This window comes from Canis lupus, chromosome 2 (genome assembly GCF_048164855.1).
Source record: "Canis lupus baileyi chromosome 2, mCanLup2.hap1, whole genome shotgun sequence".
Classification (NCBI taxonomy): domain Eukaryota; kingdom Metazoa; phylum Chordata; class Mammalia; order Carnivora; family Canidae; genus Canis; species Canis lupus.
The window spans coordinates 26,934,799-26,955,904 of record NC_132839.1 but is presented as its reverse complement, the minus strand read 5'-3'; the positions used below and the strand labels follow the sequence as shown (position 1 = coordinate 26,955,904).

The following is a 21,106-nucleotide window of genomic DNA, read 5'->3' as shown; positions in this document are numbered from 1 at the left end:
AATATGTTGAGACTGTTTTGACAAGTTTCCAAAAACAATGAGCCTTTAACACTGATTTATTATTCATGACTTAATCACATCAGGTATAATGAGGTTAAGGAGAAACCATTTATTGGGGCCTTTACAAATCCATAAAACAGAATCATTCATGTGTATCTGTGATTTAGTTTATTATAATTTTCTTATGTTTTGTATCATGATTTTTTTATAGAAAGCTAAAAACTCAAAGATATTCATATGTTTAAAAAAATACACTGATGCTATTTCTTTCTCTTTTGGTATCAACTATTACACTTCCAGAGCATTGAACCTTCTGCTATCACAACAATTAGAAATGGGAGGCAGTGCTGACTAATGCTGTGGGTTACTAATCGATCTGAAATGGAAATTAGGTGATTCTAAGGTTAATTCAGTTATTTCAGACAACCAAAATGGATAACTCTGGCAAAGGGTTTTAGAATTTTTCAGATGTACAGTAATTAATCTGGATAAATTACTAAGTGGATACATTTGTACTTCATTCTGAATGTATAGACACAGCCCACTAATTATTTCAAATGATATATATACTATTTAAAAAATAATTTAAATTTCCTTTCAAATAAATTCATAAAACTATATATTAGGCTTATTCTCAAGTGATTTAGGAAAAAAAAACAGGTTCTACCCACATCTTCTTACTTTCATTTTTGCTTCATAGTGAATGTGAAAAAAGTGAGGCTTTCTTAGTTTGTACAGCATAAGAGGACATTGAGCCCTAAGTTCACAGATCCAAAAACAGTGTGTGCTTTTTACTACGCTCATAAAACATTATTTCTACGGAGAGTAAAATGCTCATCGATCTTCAGACCTCCTTTTTTTTCCCACCCCAGTTAGCCACCACCTCCAAAATTTCTTTAGGAAAGATTTTCCTTTTTATCATTTTATCTTTGCTCTTCTGGTAGGCATTTACTCCTAAATATTATAACAATTTATCTTCCATGGCCACCCCGAGACGCAGCAAGGATTATAATGTGATGATGGTGAAAAAGTCATTTGAAAGTTCAAGAACTCGTGTAAGACCTGTTAATTTGACTTGACGTGTGTATGAATTAGTGGAAAATTTTAACATGTACTAAATAATAGTAAGAAGAAAAATAAGTGTTTTCAATTTCTTAATTCTTTTCTTTTAAGAAAAAATCCCTTAAAACTCCCCCCGCCTCCCCACTCACTCCCAATCACTAGTCATTATTCTGATTCTCTTTATGATTGGGGGAAAAAGTTTAATGTCTTCCTAAACTTTGAGTGTGGTGAGTGGAGTGAGGGAAGGGATGTAGATTATTCTTCGGGAGAACTGCAAATTCAAGCTTATCATTGTGTAACTCGGGATGGCTTTCTTCATGATTGGACACAGTGTATTGTATTGGTTTACAGAAACATATGCTGTAGTAAAACACAGTACTCAGGGCAATTTTGGCCAGATTGATAACTGTTTCACTAATGAATATCAACATATGTAGTGAGGTTGGCAGACGAAAAACTCAATACATATCAGATGTTCACTTCTTGGCCAATACACAGGGGCTCTTCTTAACATCTGGACAACTATTTCATTGCCCAAATAAAACATAACATCAAATCTTATGAGCAAACAATCCCAAATGTACTTACTACATAATTCCCAGGAGATGCTGAAGAGTATGGTATCTGGAATGTGAACAGGACAAAGAAATATATATTTTGATTCATGTGACAGTATGGAGACTTACCTAAAATGAACTATTTTCTGACTTTTATCAAGTTTTAAAATGTATCACAAAGGATGCTGAAGAATAAAGGCATTTATAACTGTAGAGTGCTAGAAAAATGAATAAATGCAGCATAAATTTAAATTTATAAAAAAGAGTGGATTTAGGTCAAGAGGAATTTAGATGGAATTACAGCCTCAAGTTATACTGGTTTCAGGGCAGCTGTACTCACTGCTTGATACTAATGGCACTTATTCTGTAATTAGAAAGATATATATTTGTGCAGCTAAAAACCAGAAACCAGAGTTTTCAAATTAATAGCTTTTACAGATGCAACTCCTAACTTATGTGCATTCTGGAGTACATTATTGTTATTTTTAAGATAGGTTTTAGGCTACTACATTCATGTGGTATGGGTCAATACTTTATCTGCAGACCTCATGTTTCCCCCTTTCTTTTCTAATTAGCTACGAGAAAATAATATAATACATAAATAAATGTAAAAAGATAATTTGTATAGATCAGACGGGTAACAAATTCTTTCTCTTCTAAATCAAGCTCTTAACCAAACTCTTTTCTAGAGATTACAGAGCATTAATACAACATTGTTGTCATAATTTAAGAAATGAAGACTATAAAACAGATACTTAAAACTAAGCCCTTGAGTGTGGAATATTAATAAAGAGAGCTAAATCCAAATATTTTCTTTTTTCACAGTAGCTCACTAGTTCACTTGCATGAAAATTCTGCACATCCAGAGGAGATATTTTTGCATTATTCTGGAAAAGGCCAATAAACTACTACATTCTTTGAGGCAGACAGCCAGAAATGGACCAATAGAGTAGTGAAAAGATGATAATATCTTTACTCTAAACCCTCACTCTATCTCAACACCTTCCATATAATTAAACATAAAAATAATATGAAACTATAAAGCAAGAAGGAAGTATAACAAAGTTATGATTTTCCTTTGATGAATAATTCTTTGAGAGGAAATATTTAATATTATCTGAAAATTCTCTCCTTGTTTGGTGTCCATGCTTAGCTTTAAGCACGGACCACATGCCTCCGAGGCCCCTGCTTGGTCTGCCTACGGGTAATTCAGCCCTGTGGATGGCCATTACCAACCTATCCAGCATCACTAATGATGAGGATTACTTCTACTAGCAGTACTGAGATTTTTAAGATTTTATTTATTTATTCATGAAAAACACAGAGAGAGGCAGAGACACAGGCAGAGGGAGAAGCAGGCTCCCTGCAGGGAGCCCTGATGTCGGATTCCATCCTGGAACTCTAGGATCCTTTCCTGAGCCCAAGGCAGACACTCAACCGCTGAACCACCCAGGCATGCCGGGGTACTGAGATCTTGATGGCCAGTACATTTACTAAACTCAGTGGCTGAATACAACTTTGCTCTCCTGGGCCCCTTTTAGTTCATGATCTACCATCCATCCATCTTCTGCTTCTTATTATTTTTTTAATTTAATTTAATTTAATTTAATTTAATTTAATTTTTATTTATTTATAATTGTCACAGAGACAGAGAGAGAGAGAGAGAGAGAGAGAGAGAGAGAGAGAGGCAGAGACACAGGCAGAGGGAGAAGCAGGCTCCATGCACCGGGAGCCCGATGTGGGATTCGATCCCGGGTCTCCAAGATCGTGCGTGAGCCAAAGGCAGGCGCTAAACCGCTGCGCCACCCAGGAATCCCTGCTTCTTATTATTTTAAATATGTGCATTTGCTCTCTCCAAATCACAAACTTATCTTTTGGCTCCAGTTTTCATCTCCTTATAACTTTAACATCGGGTCTATGTTCTTCTGCCTCTCTCTCTTGCATGCCATCATTCTTTATCAACTTCAAAATATGATCTAACCATTCTTTAAATCTTTGGAACTTAGGGGCGCCTGGGTGGTTAAGCATCTGACTTCTTGATCTCAGCTCAGTTCTTGATCTCAGGGTCGTGAATTTAAGCCCTGCAGGAGTTCAAGCTCTGAATTCAAATAAATCTTTGGAATTTATACTTCGCCACCTTCCTTCACTTTACAATATTCTTCCCTCTCCTCCATTTGTGCATATGGCTACATCCTAGAACTCTTTACACAGAGATCTAAATGACTCTCTTGCCTGACATCCTTCTTATTCCTTAGGACACTCACAGATATTATTTTATATTCCAATCAGAATCTCCTTCCAACACAATTTCTCCATGTTTATTAAGTCCATTATTTCCCTATTAGTTTCCTACTAAAATGCCTCTGCCCCTCCCCATGCCACTGTCAGCATTTTGTTTCTCTCTCCAATATTTTAAATTCATTATCCTAAAGCCTACTTTTTTAATTTCCATCTCTTTGATCACCCCCTAACCACCTTTTCTGTTTCATAGTAGAGATTTCCAGGAGAGAAATACAAAGCAAGGGACAAGTCCCAACATACAATCATGTTCTCCTATTTCAACCTAGTCTTCACTAATATCTGGAAGCATTTTGGCTTGGCTTTCATGGAAGCCCTGAAGCATTTTAGTGGTGTAGCAGTAAACTCAACAAACTCTGGGAGAAAAAAGTCCCGATCTGTAGCATTTGCCAATTTATGTGGTGTGAATAGTCCCACATGGAAGATTTCAAGCTACCAATGATTTAACAATTAGCTCAAAAAATCCTGCATAATTAACAATTGACTTTTGTGAGAGGGCTCTCATGGTGATTATAACATCCTGAGTTGCTAGTCTGCCCTGTTGTCATATATTAAAGCTATCAAATTCTTGCTATACACCTTCATCTTCAACTCAACACTCCATATTTATAATTAAAATTTTTATCCATTCATCCAGGTGGAAAAAAGATATTATTTCTGTTTGTTTCCAGAGCTAGTTCCTTCCAACCACCTCATTCTCCTAAGTCCTTGCTCCTTTTTAAATTTCTCCCTCTTCGTGATTCTTTCAAACACAGTTAAATACAATAAACACTTAAAAATACTTAAATTTGGGAAGCCTGGGCGGCTCAGTGGTTAAGCATATCTGCCTTCGGCTCAGGGCGTAATCCTGGAGTCCCGGGATTGGGTCCCACATTGGGCTCCCTGCATGGAGGCTGCTTCTCCCTCCGCCTGTGTCTCTGCCTCTCTCTGTATGTGTGTCTCTCACGAATAAATAAATAAAATCTTTAAGAAATAATAATATAAAAATAAATAAAAATACTAAATTTATTACCTCATCTAGTTCAATTGCTTTCCATTAGTGTCCTGTCAAAGTTCTTTAATTTTGACTTATACTCATTGTTTCTACTTCAAATTCTTCCATGCTCTCATTAAAAGAAAAAGAACATTTAGGTTTCTACGCCTAGCAGCACTTTACTAAACCTGTGCTCTTGAATGTTACCAGTAGCATCTGACAGCCTAGTGTGAGAGACAGAAAATATAACAATATAGTTAGAAGAATTATGTGGGTACAGAAGACATTTGAGCTGGGTAACCGACTTACAGAGAATAAGTGACCACCAGAAAGACAAAGAGAAGGATCAACCTTAAAGGAAGGAAGGAAGGAAGGAAAAGAAAGAAAGAAGAAGAAAAGAAAATGACAGTATATAGTTTATTAGGGAAATGGTACATAATCGTATACAGCTGGTACAGTGTGGTACTTAAAGGAAATTGAAATAAATGATAAGCATATATGGTCAGACTGTAAATGAGTTTCTGCTGTAGTAAATATGGAGTCACTGGTTTTAGAGAGACCATGTTCAAATTTATATTTTAGTAAGATAACCCTAGACGTAACATGGAATATGAATACAAGTTAGGAGTCTATTGCAAAAGGTTGAGGCAAGAGATGATAGTGTTTTAGGCAGTGCTGATCAAGGTAAATTGGAGTAAGAAGATTTGAAAGACTTTTCACAAACGTCCTTGGCAGGGCATGGTGACAAATTAGGTGTGGTGGACAAGAGAAGGCCAAAATTAAGGCAATTCCTAGGTTTCCAGCTTGGTGAGTGGGTGAATAATGGTGCTACTAATTTATACATAGGGAATTCAGGAAAGGGGACAAGTCTGGGGAAATATCCAACATGTTGAATTTGAAGGCACTGATAGACGTTGAGGTAGATCTGATCAACAGATATTTAGAAATATACATCAAGAATTTATTAGAGATTAGGACTAGAGATAAAACTTCAACTGACTACATTTCCATTTTATGCTAGAAAATGATCTAGTATTCTATTAGATCAAGCGAAAGATTTCAAAACAAAGCTCACTACCCTCTAAACCTTTTCTTTTATATTTCTAGCTGAGTTTGTGTTATTACTATTCTCTCTGATACCTGGATTCAAAGACATGATATCACCCTCCCCTTTTTCTTTCTCTTTATCCCTAAATGTAAGGTCAGCAAATGTTTTTGATTCTATGTGTGAAATGCGTCCCCATCATTCCTTTGATTACCACTCTACCTCAGGTTCTGATAACATTTTATAAAGCCATTGCTATAATCTCCTAACTTCATTTCCCTATTACATCCATTTTATATATGGCTAAAATATAGCTCTCTTCCACACAGATGACACAGTTCAGATTTCTCTATTCAAAAGCCCTGACCACCTCATGGCCTTCATTTCCCCTTTATAGCTTTTTTTTTTTTTAAGATTTTATTTATTTATTCATGAGAGACACAGAGAGGCAGAGACACAGAGGGAGAAGCAAGCTCCATGCAGGGAGCCCGATGTGGGACTCGATCCCAGGTCTCCAGGATCACACCCTGGGCTGAAGGTGGTGCTAAAGTGCGGAGCCACCCGGGCTGCCAGCTTTGTTGCCTTCTATGCCTTCCCAGACAATCTGTCCCCCTAGCTAATAATTTTTCTCCAAGCATTTCCTGCATTTCTTCTTTTATTTTTGTCCAAGCTTTTTTCCACCTCTAGTGTCCAAATTCTCCCAAAGTAATTAATCTCCTGCCCCTCTCCAGACGTCATACAAAATATCCATTAACATGAGCTGAAAGATGAAAATGCAGATATGGAAGATAAGCAAGATCAAGGAGCTAAAAGATCAGAATCATGGAATTAGAAGAATTCTTTGTCAGATGAGAAAATTAAGGGCTATATATACTGTCTGGTTAAGCTAGACAGATAATTCAAGAGACGTGACCAATAAATTAAATATTCTGAAATATTCTGACTCCTAATGTCCATGACAGTGGTACCGTAGCAGGGAAGGGTAGAGTAGCTGGAGATTTTGGTTTCTTTTTAAAAAATGGTTAGTAGCATTTTTGTTAAGTAGCTTTCTTCAACTGTGAAGTTTAAAACTACCTTAGAAGCACTGGCTTACTAGAAACCTCCCCAAGAGGGCAATGACAAGACATTAGCTATGCCAGTGTAAAGTTGAAAATATTCTATTACTTTTTAGTGCTTTTAAAAAAAATGAGGATATATTTGTACAGATATTTGTATTTCCCTTGGGCTTAATCACTATGATAGACTATCATGTTTTTTTTTCTTAAAGGGATTTCTTCTTTGTTTTTACTGTCATATTAGGGAGTTGATAAATACAATGCTATATTGGATATTTGTAGCTTTTACTTAACCCCTCTTTTGCTAACAATTCCTTGAATTTTCTTTGGTGAACCATACCTCTTATTTTTACATGTGGTTTGAGTGGGGCTTGGGGAGTGGGCCTGTGTGACCCTGACCAGACTGAAGAGCTTGTAACCTCAGGTCATAATTCACAAATGAGTGTATGACTCAAGCTAAACAAATCTAGTTCAGTTAGTTATTCCCAATTTCTGTGTTTAAGTGATAAAGCTTTGTGCTGAAATGAGATCTCTGAGGATATAAATCTGGACTTCCACACAGCCTTATTGTCAAGGAAAACAAAGGTAAGTGATAGAGACCAGGTCCTGATGACATTATCTGGACCCTTGGAATCAAATACGCCCTAAAACTAATTTATATCTGGACTTTTCAGATACATAATCCAGTGATATTCTCTCAACACGAGTCTGGTTGTTTGTCTATACCCTGTAATCAATTATCTCCAGACAAAGACAATTGAGATACTTTCAATAAAAGTGCTTGCTACTTAATGATTAGAATGTACCATAAAAGTAAACCCAAGTTCACAGTTCCTTTGAAAGATATAAAAAAGGAACAATCATTGGTGGGTTTGTAAATAAATTTCCAAATAAGAATCTAAGGCCAATATTGTAATGCTCAGGGTGAAGGAAGTTAAAAGTAAAAATCATTCTTCTATTCTGAACTAAAAAAATGAATTTATCCTTAAAAATGTTTCTTCTATGTTCCATGTAAAAGGGTGCCAAAATTTTTTTCTGATTAAAATACTTTTACATGACACAACTGTGGACTGATAAAGATGAAGCAAATAAATAAATAATGTACATAATGTTAGGCAGATTTTTTGCTTTTAGAGAAGTGGAAAGTAGAAAGTCTAAAATAAACCCTGTGTTGGACTGAAACTGAAGCACTGGTATATACTCATGGTTTTAATACATATATTAGATACAGAAAGATATAGATGTGTATGGTTATGTGCATGAACATACATCTATATCCTAGTTATGTCGGTTGAGAGGCTCTAGAAGTCATATCACTCTGATGGGTTCTAAATATGACTCTTCACTAAAAGGAACCAGGGCTTCTTAAAGACATGGCTGTGTCAGGACTAGCACTGGGAAAATATTAGATGAGCCTCAAGTGTTCAAAGAATAATGGAACACGTCAAAAGGACAAATGATCCAGCTTGAAGGGGTTCCTACTGGCTAAATCTGGAATGATTTTATTTTATTTTTATTTTTATTTTTTTTGGAATGATTTTAGCATCAAAAACCTATTGAATGAAATAAGAGTCCATAAGTACATCTGATATACATGAATGAATGGGTGGAGAAGAAAGAAAAACTCTTTGTTATAGTAGAGATTCAACTAAAAAATGGAGAAGGAAAGACAGAATTAGAAATCAGCCATTTGGTAACCAACATAGCAAAAGACGATTTGGGCAAGAGTCATCAATGGATACTAGCAGACAAAATTATAAGGAAGAAGAGGATATTTACAGTCATTTCAGTGTAGGTTTCCACAAGTTAATAATTACAAGAGGAAAAACAGCAACTTTACAGTAGAGAAACCTGATAAGCACCACCATTAACTAAGGGATCAGAGTTAACTCTACAAGCAACAGGACAAATCACCATCACACACTTCCTAAAATAGTGCATTGAGAAAATCACAACATTCTACTTCTGTGGCATCCCTACCAAATACGTATTACCTGAATCTAATCATGAGGAAACATCAGAAAAAAACAAATTATAGCATATTCTACAAAATAACTGATTTGCATTTAACAAACCTGCAAGGCTAAGAAAGACAAAAAAAAAAAAAAAGTTGAGAAGCTGTCCTAGATTAAAGACAAAAGACACAATGGATAAATGTGACAAGTGAACTGGGATTTTCTTTTGATACCAGGGACATTGCAAGGACAACTGGTGAAATCTGAGTGAGGTCTGCAGATTAGAAAATAGCATTTCATCAATGTTTATTTTCTAATTTTGATTTTTATTGTAGTAATGAAAGATAATGTATTTGCTTTTAGGAAATAGATACTGACGTATTTGGGGGTAAAGGATCATCATGTCAGCAACTCAAATACAGCTCAAGTGGTTCAGGATAAAATAGGTATATGCAGAGAGAAGAAATCATAAAGCAAATGTGGTATTACTTTAATACCTGGGAATCTGGGTGAAGGGCACATGGGAATTCTTTGAGCTACTCTTGCAACTCTACTATAAATCTGAAGTTATTTTGATGTAAACATTTAAAAGAATAAAAACCAGTATGTGAAACATATTTGGAAACAGCAAAAACAAAACAAACAACTACTTTAATATGGGGGCCTAAAGAGCCAGAGACTTACTGTACTGATACAAAATAAAAAGTGTTTGTAATTAAAAAACATGGACAAGAAGTATTAGGAATTTGGAAATCAAAACAGTATAGATGAATTGTCACTAGGATATAATCAACAGTAATTAGGGGGGAAAATCCCTCTTTAATACTTTTGGTTTGTTTCATGTAAGCCCTATGTTTTTGCCGGAAAGTCATCAGGTTTTTTATGATTTTTTTTTCTTGTTCTCAAAATGATTCCTTCTTCAGAGGACTGTTTTGTCTTTCTCAACTCAGGATGATGACCCCCTTTCTTTTTCTGAAGAGAAAGCTGGTGGCCTTTCCCATTTTTTCCCTACACACATTTCTTTGAGGGAGGGGGAGACAGATCCACATGTGATAGACATTAACACAAGGGATTGTTTGCGACTCTATTACTTCACTGCATGTGTGCTGGTCAAATGGCCACTCACAAGGACCACTGCGTGGTGGTCTCATATGCACACCTCCTACCCTAATTCCTAGTGTTTCTCAGGGGCTAAAGTAATGTAGAGTGGCTGACTTGTTACAGTACACTCTCCTATCCCCAGTGCTCGGGTCCATGAAATTCTGAAGAGGTAGAGTACATAGAAACTAAAGGTCACCAGAATGCAAAACTTTCTCATTTCTGCCTTTATCCAATCCTCTTACCTGGACAATATAACTGCTCGGTACAATGCACCATTCTCAATACCAAATCCTGCTCACCTTCCTAGGCAGCTTTTGGGGGATAGAATCTCCAGGTGAGTGTGCAAAAGGAGATACTGCTGAAGGCAGACAGTGGTGTGAACTGCACTTGGCTGCCTGCAACAGGCATTAGAGGGATAGCTGGTAGAGCTGACCGTGAGGAAGAAGAATCTTACTTCTAGGTGGGAAGGCTTACATAGTTAAGGTGCACTATCGATGGTGCTTTTTATAATTCAGTTTAAACAGAAGTGCAGATCCTAGAAAGTCTTTCCAGATTCTGGCAATAGGAAGATTGTCACAGTTTTCAGTGTTATAAAAAATTGTTTTTTCCTGTATCTTTATGGATATTTTAATAGAGAGTTGAAAGAACTGTTATCTCGAGCTGCTAGCCAGATGCCATTTTAAAGTGAAATCCTGAATGAATTTGAAAGGCATATAGCAAGAAGCAAATAGAAATGTGACTTCTTCAAAAGTATAAAGCAAAAGAAAAGAATTTTAGAAGATAAAGATATTCACATTATAACATAATCTGGCAAAACAGTATTTTAGAAAGATTTGTTGAGATAAAATAGTGCACTGAAGACACAAATGAAAGCAAGATCATCACTTCTCTCCATCCCAAATGCTATTTCAATTAGCTGTTGAAACTAAGAGACAGGAAGATAAATAGTTTTTTTCTCTAAATATATGAATTGCTTACTTAATTGAGAAGAAAGTGGGTCTGCCTCAGAATAGCAATGAGTTTAGGATGATTCCTCCTACACCACACATACTTCACCTTAAATTTTCTTGAAGTTTAAACTAACCTTGAATATTGGATCAGTTTCATGTTTATTTAACATTAAGGCCACTGCCCATCAATGAAGTTACCTCTGTGCATATTAGTAAAAGGCATCCCTGCTGGGCAGATACTCATAGACTTTCTAAGTAGAACACAAGCTATATTTTAATACCCTACTGACTCCCTTGAGTGAGGGAAACTTTGTGCAGTGCACACACTACACAAAATTACACAGCAGACCTCTCTCACATCCTGAAGAAACTCAGATTTCAAAATCAAGAAGGAAAAACATCACCAGGATTATTAAATTAAAATCATATTAATTTTAAGACTGAAAGCTTAGTTTTCAACTTGTGCATATATTTGTGATATTATTAAGAGAGAAAAAATATTTGTGCAGTCAAACGACTATCACAAAACATGTGAGGAAAGAGATACATAGACAGATGTGTAAAAATGTCAATTTAGCCAACAGGCACAGGACAAATATGTACCCGCTTCCTGGCATAGTAAGAGAGCAAACCTAGGTTTAACAGTACAATAAATATAATCATAATAACTCTGATGGAGATTGAGGTTATCTAGCAAAAGTGATTATTATAGTTATTTTAGAAGATCAAATCATTTTATGATAAATATATGTTACAATAAATATAGGCTACTACAGTATACTTAAATCACATTTTGTTTTATTTTTGGAAGTCTGTAAATCTACATAGAATATATGCTTACATTAGATGATGATGTGAAAAAATCACATACAAAAATTATATTTAAAAATAATATATGCAAAATATATTTTTGAATGATTACTTTAAAATTTTTTTTAGGATTTTATTTATTTATTCATGAGAGACACACAGAGAGAGGCAGAGACACAGGCAGAGGGAGAAGCAGGCTCCATGCAGGGAGCCCGATGTGGGACTCGATCCCAGGTCTCCAGGATCACACCCTGGGCTGAAGGTGGCACTAAACCGCTGAGCCACCCAGGCTGCCTGAATGATTACTTTTTAAAATAAGTTAATATAATCAATTGCAGGGCTTTCAAAAGCAACAAATTTTTGTTGTTAAATGCTACGAAGTGTAAAGAAAATTTTAAAATACATATACTCACTGAATTGGCATTTGTTGGATTTGGCCAAGGTCTACCACCACCTGGACCCCTATAAGACAATATGATAAATGAAATTTTAACCTATGCTTTGAATGTTTCACAATAAGCAATAACAAATCATGCAGGATAACATTTGCAGTTCAGTTACCATGCAGTTCTAGTTCAACACTGAAATTACTTTCTGTATTTTCATAGCTTTTTTAGTTCTTTTTTTCTAAAGACTTACTTATTTATTTTTAAGAGAGAGAGAGGGAGAGCACATGAGTTGTGGAGGGGCTGAGAGAGAGGGAGAGAGAGAACCTCAAGCAGACTCTGCCCTCAGTGTGGAGCCAGATGCAGGGCTCTCAATCTCACAACCCTGAGATCATGACTTGTGCTGAAACAAAGTTGTACGCTTAACTGACTGAGCCGCCCAGGCGCCCTAGCTTTCTTACTTCTTAAATCAAAAGATTTGGTTCCTCCACAAAATAGTTTTCTTCCCAAATCAAACTACTTTGGGTAGGTCTAGTTTTAATTCAATTATTGTGATAAACACTAAAAGTGATAGTCACCTTTAAAAGTAAATATATGTATATATATCTGAATCATTATGAAAACACACTTATGACGCAAAAAGCATGAATTATAAAATAAACATAAACTATAATCCCATGACATAAATAAAAGTGCCACCAGTATCCCATTCAAAATTAAAATGAAATTACTTTAAAATATCAATATATGTAAAATGACTGCTCTTATTAAACTATAAATAAATAAACATACAGAAAAGGTGATTAAAGTGGACTCCTTTTAAAAAAACACAAAGAATATCACAGAATATATATTGTGACTTTGTATGTTATTTTATATCAATCTATCTTTCAGTGCTACTGACAATTTAGTTACTTTTAAACAAGGGAATCACATTTCTTGTTTTCATAATTATAGTTTAAGACAGTGACCAGAGTAAATCCTGGGAAAAATAGGAAGTAATCTATGTCAACATATGTTGGTAAATTACTTCATTTTAGGGTGGTGGATAATGTTTTGTATTCTATAGCTTAGAAGGACATAAATCTTTTAAAACAAAATTAATGTCTAATTAAGTGAAAAAGGTCTCTTGTCCTCATGCTTTAGTATTAAGTATACCTGAATAAATACTGTTTGATAAAAAGTAGACCGCTGTCAGCAAGTCCTCTGTAATTAGGGTCACTGAAAATTCCCTTTTCCCTCTAATTGCAGTAGAAAGTGGAAATTTTTAATTAAAAAAAAAGTCCCTGGATTCTTATTTTAGGGACCTTAAACTTGAAATTCTACATGTTAGATAGAAGCTCTCCAAGTTAGCTATATTACTCGGACAATTAAGAACTGTTTTTCATTTTGTTTTGGAATTCCTCAGGGATATAAATAGCAGGGAAGTACATGAAAATCTATCTTTGGGCTCTGTTAGGGTGCCCAAATACAACTTTCTCCAATTCTGCTTGAGGAATAAAGAAGAAAATAAGATGCCAGAGAGGAGTTAGTCAAAGTGTTGTGCACAGGGAAAAGGTTAGGGGCACTTGTACTGTCTCTGGAAAGTGGTGCCTCTTTAAGATGGTGATAATGATGATGATTTTTACAATTAACTACTGGAACACTTTAGAAAGATGATTTTACATATACAATTCAATCAATGTCCTCATGGACAGAAAGTGAGGTAAAACATAGGATATATATTGACAAGTTAAATATTTTACTTGTTTGATGTTAATCCACATCATTTATTTGATGCTAAATAAAATATAATAATGAAATTGGGAAATATTTATTTTAAAATAGCATAAAAATACTATATCCAAATCATGGCAAAAATTGGTACACAATGACGTTATGTCGATAATGATCTCATATAATTTTGTAGTATTATTATTATTTTAAGATTTTATTTTTATTTATTTGTGAGAGACACACACACAGAAAGGCAGAGACACAGGTAGAGGCAGAAGCGGCTCCATGCAGGGAGCCGGATGTAGGACTCGATCCCGGGACCCCAGGATCATGCCCTGGTATGAAGGCAGGCGCTAAACTGCTGAGCCACCCAGGTGTCCCTTGAAGTATTATGTTTAAAACAGCGTTGTTTGAATAAGATTAAATATAATATTTCACTTATTTAAAAAATCATTTAATGTTAGATTAACATGCTAAATTAAATGTTAAATAACTAAATATTTTACTTAAATAAATAATAGCATTAAATTAAATGTTAAATGTTACATTTATTATCAGTAACAATACCTTTATGCATTTCAATTATTTGATAGATACTAAGTTAGTCTCAGCACACTATGTATTTCATATTAAATTGCATTTTAATATGATAGGTTAAATATTAATAATTCTTATGGATAAGCTAAATTTCTTCCAATATTACCACTGAGTTTGAAAACATTTTAAGTTTCACAAATAGTGCTAAATAAAATGGGGGTTATATTAATGAACAGTTCTTTTAAAACAATTACTAATTTCAGAGGCACCTATATGGCTCAGTCAATTGAGGCGCCTAACTCTTGATTTTGGCTCAGGTCATGATCTCAGGGTTGTGGAATCTAGCCGCAAGTCAGTCCCCACACTTAGTAGGGACTCTACTTGAGATTTTCTCCCTCTCCCCCTCCTGCTCTCTCTTGTTTTATCACTCTCTCACACAAATAAATAAATCTGAAGAAAAAAACAAACTTAAAAAAAAAAAAAGAACAATTCCTTAAGTGCAGTCATTCCCACTTCTTTTGAGGACCATCAGTATTATCAAGAAAGTAACCTACAAACTGTAACACAGGCGTTATTTTGAACGGAAATTTTTTTAAAAGATTTTATTTATTAATTCGTGAGAGACAGGGAGAGAGAGGCAGAGACATAGGCAGAAGAGGAAGCGGCTCCCTGTGGAGAGCCTGATGTGGGACTTGATCTCAGGACCCTGGGATCACAACCTGAGCTGAAGGCAGATGCTCAACCACTGAGCCACCCAGATGCCCCTGAATGGAAATTTTTATATAGGTATAGTTTCAAGTAGAATCAGGGTAGCCTCATCTAAAAATAAAGTGAAAAACAGAATTTAAAAGAAGACTGTATTTTTTGGTAAGGGTATACAGATATGATGAAATCAAAGCACTATGATTACTATAGAGAAAAATTCTCTTTTGTAATACATTTCATTTAAAAATAATAACTACCCAAATTTTATCATTCTATAGGATAACAGGAAGATCTAGATCCTTTGAAATCCTTTGTCCTCTTAGTTTCTATAAAATACCAACATATACAAATTTGAATTAGGAATGTTGTAATGCTGAATCCTAAATTCTTTGGAAATTTGTAAAAATGTAGTTTATTTATTGTTTTTATTTTTTTAAAGATTCATTTATTTGAGAGAGAGGGAGGGAGTGGAGGCAAGGGGCAGAGAGAGGGAGGAAGAGAACCTCAAGCAGACTCCACTGAACACATAGCCCAATGCAGAGCTTAATCTCATGACCCTGAGATCATGACCCGAGCTGAACTCAAGAGTGGGATGCCTGACTGAGCCACTCAGGCACCCCTAAAAATGTATTTAATTTAGAAATATAGTTTCTCTAAAAAATTATCTATAATGAATTTGAAAATATTTACATTGTGGCTATAGTTTTAAATTATACTTTAAATTACTGAAACTGATATTAAAAATATAGTAACAGAGAAACATTAAAAGCATAGTTTTATTTTAATTTTGGATGACACTACATATAATTTATCCTGAGTTTAGAGCATGGAAATGTAAAAATTGTATTAGAATAAGCATTTTCTCTGGAGGCAACCAATATTTCTTTATTAACATGACCAAACTTTTGTTCCAAATAGTTTGCCAGTTAGAATACAGTATTTAATTACTTCAGTGAGCACAGTTGGATATTATTTTTAATTGTCATTATACTTTCATGGTAAACAAGAAAAAGAGACAACCTAAAGAAAACTCATCCAGATATGATTCTCTGGCAGTTCCACCTGACCCCAAAACACAAATATCTTAGACTGTTAAAGTCATAGTTAAAATAACACTATTCCAATGCTTTTTCCTTTAATTTTTAAGTTACCCAACATATAAAAAAGTGAAGAAAGCACAAATGCCAGTTAGAAATACTTATTTGCCATAACAGAGTAAGATTTAGTATCTTTCTCTTAAAGATACTAAATTATGAAGTGAATTTCAATGAAGTTTACTCTATTGAGTACAATGGACAAAATACATTTTAATTTTTCATGTCTCTTTAAATTCACTCTCGCTTTGTTGGGGCCAATATCAACACAATAATTTGCTCTGGTTGGATCTTCCATACTTCAGAATTTCCTTGTTAGAAGGAAATCTTTACAAATGTAAATAAGGAAATATTTACAATTTCATTGTTCCTTAAGAATATCCTAATTTAGAGAAAACTGGAAATTATGTAAGACTGCAAGTAAAAGTCAAGTAACAAATAATGGAAACCTGAATCTGTAAGGTTTAAAGGTTCTTTAAAAACCAGAAATTGTATGAACAGTGCAATATTATGTAATAAAAAATATTTTATAGCATCTTGGTATATTTAAATGAGAAACCCAAATTCAAATATCAACAAAATGATCATATTAAGAATTTGAGCTATATTTTTAGTGTTTATAATCTAGGGAATTTAATGTACCCATTAAATGTTTATGTTTATCTGTTTAAGTGTATGTGAGAAAGAAACTAGACAATTTTATGCAGCTGAATCTCTTAATGGTTACATAAAAATAGCTTTTTTCTCTATACTAATAAAAATAGGTTGATCTAAAGTTGACCACGTAGCCAATTATAGTGAAATGTAATATACAAAATGATTAGATACAGTCTTAATATTTAATGATAAATCTAGATTGATCATAATGTTCAAAGTGTATACCTCCTATGTCTATACACAGTATTCAAAATTATATTCCCTGAAAGCTGTTGCATTTTAAAGTCAGAATCTCAGGTAGATAAATTTTATATATATCTAAATCCTATTGGTAAGAGTTACAGCGTTTGATATAAGCATAAAATATCACTTCTTTTTGTAACAACCATTAATAAAGGCTAAGCCTTTAAGGGATTTACGAAAAGTCAGACTTCATGTCTACCCATTTTTACTTTAAAAGTGAAAAGATGTGATAGGAAAATTTGACCTACTTTTTCCCCCTTGTTCTGTTAGTTTTGAGTCTGGCTCATACCCACTTATTAACCTATTTTCTATTTTAGGCAAAATTACTTTCCATGAAAATGGATTCAGAAACTCACAAAAATCCCTATCTATATCAAAAGAGCTTATCTCATTATATCTTCAATGCCATTAAGTGATGGCAGAGTTATCTAATTTGATATGTAAATAACCAAAACATGGACAAATGGGAAAATATATTAGAGGTAACTACCCACAACCTTATATGGAACAGCCTCATTATTTCTGGTAAGCTTTCTTTAGGCCACATCATGGAATTGATCCTTTAGTAAATTAATGAAAGTCACGAATAAGCACCTGGTGTAGGTGGAACTTTGGGGGCAAGTTAGCTAATGAAAAATAAATAAAAATTCCTTAATGGCCGGTATTATTTTGGGTATTTAGAAATGACTCTCTTTGGGCTTCAAAGGCCTTTTCGGTAAAAAAGCAAACCAAAACAACCAAAAAAGTGTTAGTTTGCTCCTTATCCAAGCATATCCATCCTAGTTTTCAAACAAAAATTCACCCTGTATTATGGCAAGTTCTTTAATATAGAAGATACTACCAGAGAGAATTCTTGCTGGGTTAAAAGTGGTCCCAACAAAGCAAAAGTAAAGACTCAGAATGAAAAACTTTCAGGGATTAATATATATCTGTGAAAATGAAGTTAGTAGCAATTGTCTGCTTCTATGGAGTTAAGTCTCCATCTTGGTGCCAGCATCTCTTTATAGTTTTATACAGACTATATATGGAGACTATGTGCTTATTTATAAAAGACTAATTTTTTATTAAATAAAGGAAACATAAAAGTGTGGCTAAAAGTTGGCATTTGGCATCTGAAAACGGAAAAAATTAAAGGTTGCAGGGGAAGGAAGAAAACAGAGTTTGTTGTAAAAATGAAGCAAACACTACAGCCCATGTTTAGTTCATTTACACTAGTTTCATCTTATACTACACAGAAATTGAGAAGTTCAAATTGTATTACAAATTAGTGGGATTTTAAGAAGACAGAAAATAGAACACTGAACAGGATAACATAGCATTTTGCTTACATGTTCATTCCAGGCATTCCGGGGCCACCTAAAGCATTCAGGGGGGGTCTCATTGCACCTCCATAGTTCTGTAATGATAACCAAGGGTCAGACTACCACAAAACAAAAAAACAAAACCAAAGAGGAGGGGGGAAAGAAAGGAGAGCAGGTTAATGATTTCCCTACATAACTCCTGACTGGATAAGGCCTGTGCAATTCATTCTCTGAAGGGTCCACTCTTGGACTATTGCTTCTATCTTAATAATTACTTTGGTCTGTGTCTTTTTAAGAACTACATAACTAGGTAAGATCATCGGGGCATGTTAAATGGTTACGATATAGTTGCAATTAAAATATCAACATATCCTTATGAATTTCCTAATGTCTGTACGACAGAAAACTTTTTCAAATAAAACATTTTGTAAATCCAAAACTGTTTTTAAAGAACAGACTTAGCCAGCATGTTTGAAATTTCCAGACCAAGAACAATTACATAAAGCCTGAAGGAAAAAAAACCCAACAGGTGAACCCAACATAAGAAAGTTGAATGCAAACTTCGGTTCACAAAATATTATGTCCCATAGAGAGATGTCCTAATATACAAATACACAACAATATATGGAAATGAAAATACACTTAAAATATGTATACACAAATTATATTAATAGGCTTCTGTCAATATCTCTTACATACATTCAAAGGAGAAAAACATTTTAATGTTTTAACATGCATGTCATATTAGCTTACTTTAGTTTCCATTACGGCCAAAAGATTGATTTTAACATCCTCATGTTAATATATTTTGACACTATCAACTGTTTTTATGCTTGGCTTTCTGACAGCACTATTCCTCTAACTTTTCTCATTTGCACTTTTTCAATTTCTGTTGTTGGCTCCTTTTCTTTTGCTAACTCTTTAAATGTTTTTCTCCAAGTTCTAGCTGTAGCATTCTTTTTAATAAATACATATTTATGGGTAATCTCATCTGCCACTACTAGTTCAGCAACTATTTAGGAATCCTGAAGGTTTTATATTTGGTTGTGTCATCTCTCCTAAGCTCCTAGATGACCCCTATGTTGAACATCACTTGGATTGTTTCCATCTGGACTCTGCCTCATCTTCAACATATCTAAAAGTAAACTCAATGTTCTCTTCTCACAACTGCATTCTTCATATCGCCTCCATATTTCCTCAGTCACTTCTGTGGCATCGCCCGCCACACAACAGTCCAGGCTAGGAACCTCTGGGAGTTCAGTGATGTCTCTTCTTGTTATTTCAATTCCTGCACCCAGGCAGTTATCAAGGTCTCTTGATTCTACCTGTGAAATAGCTCTTGGAGTAGCACTTTCCTTCATATCACTAATCTTTTTGTTTACTGATACTAATGTACTGTCCTCATTGGTTTCTCTGACTTAACCTTTCCGCCTCCCAATCTATACTTCATGCTGCCTCCAGAACTATGGCTTCTAAAACTCAGTCCTATTTGTGTCACCTAGAAGCCATGATGACCACAGTGGCTAACAAATACCTACTCCTCAGCATGGCTCTATGATGGCATTCAGGGTTCAGTCCTAACCTGTATTTCTTGTACACATTTCCTGTAATCTTTACCTTCTTTCCCTACTCTCAGCTACACCCTCCAGCCTACTGGATTTCTTGTGGTTCAGAAACACGCAGTATACTTTTTCACTCATGGTAACTCTTACTGTGGCCTCCTGTGTAGTAGGTGCTAAGATGACAAGGAAATATTCAATGAGTCTATTAATTCCAGAGTGTAAACACAGTATATAAATAAATTACTAGTTACATGCTCCTCTCATTGTTTATTTACTTTCAGGAAATCTTATTTAAACATCCCAATTGTATGTGCTAAAGGACAGAATGGCTTCTATCCATAGTTGAGTCATTAAAAGGACAGTTACTTCCCTTAACTTCTGGGTCAAGCATGGCAATGGCAGCAGCAATATTAGCAAGAAGTCTCTGAGAAGAAAGTTAGCCACTGGAAACAAAATCTGGATGGTGATGTATAATAAAAATGCTTCAAAAGAAAAGTCTCCTTTCATTTTTGGTTTTAGAAGATCTGTTTCATTTTATCAAGGAAAATATTAGTTTTCTTTATAGTTCTGGACATAGAAAGACATTGGTTTGAACTTCTGTTGCCACTGCCCCATTTCCTCTGCCCTCTTTGGATATGTGTGATCATGGGCCAATCATTCCCCAATGATTAGTTCAACCTAATTTCCTTATCTGTAAAGTGATATCATGTCCTTTACTAGCTTGTTGGAGGATAAAGCAAAGTTATATAAAATACTATCGTTGTGTTTGGTGCATTAAAAGCATGATAATTGGTGCTCAAAGATTGTAGCTGCTAACTCTTTCTTGTCACCAATAATAATGGACCAACTTATATGAGTCCTCTTCTCATCAGCTTCCCTGAGCCTTCAACCCTCGCAGAATTACATGCTTGTTTATGTACTGATTCCCTGACAGAGTATGCATATTTCTTTTCTAGATTTTTTCTACTGCATAATACTTTTTCTTTACATATTTGTGTCTCCTGCTAAACAATAAGTACTTTGAAGGTAGGATCTGTTTTACTTATCTTGGTATATCCAGTGCTCAAGTGTCATGGGAAATTAGTAAGAAATTATCCAA

General features: G+C 34.7%; 1 protein-coding gene across 9 annotated transcripts in view; it reads right to left on the bottom strand.

The window, feature by feature from the left end:
* SSBP2 (single stranded DNA binding protein 2) overlaps positions 1 to 21,106 on the bottom strand; it is a 302,263-nt gene that overhangs the window by 24,337 nt on the left and 256,820 nt on the right. For 7 of the 9 annotated variants that reach the window (XM_072793451.1, XM_072793481.1, XM_072793462.1 and 4 more), the window contains 3 exons: positions 18,473 to 18,564; positions 12,220 to 12,268; positions 1,651 to 1,686 (listed from right to left, as the gene is read on the bottom strand). In XM_072793451.1, the coding sequence (XP_072649552.1) occupies positions 1,651 to 1,686; positions 12,220 to 12,268; positions 18,473 to 18,564 (177 nt within the window). The remainder of the gene's footprint in view (positions 1 to 1,650; positions 1,687 to 12,219; positions 12,269 to 18,472; positions 18,565 to 21,106) is intronic. The other 2 variants (XM_072793414.1, XM_072793443.1) reach the window with 1 other exon arrangement.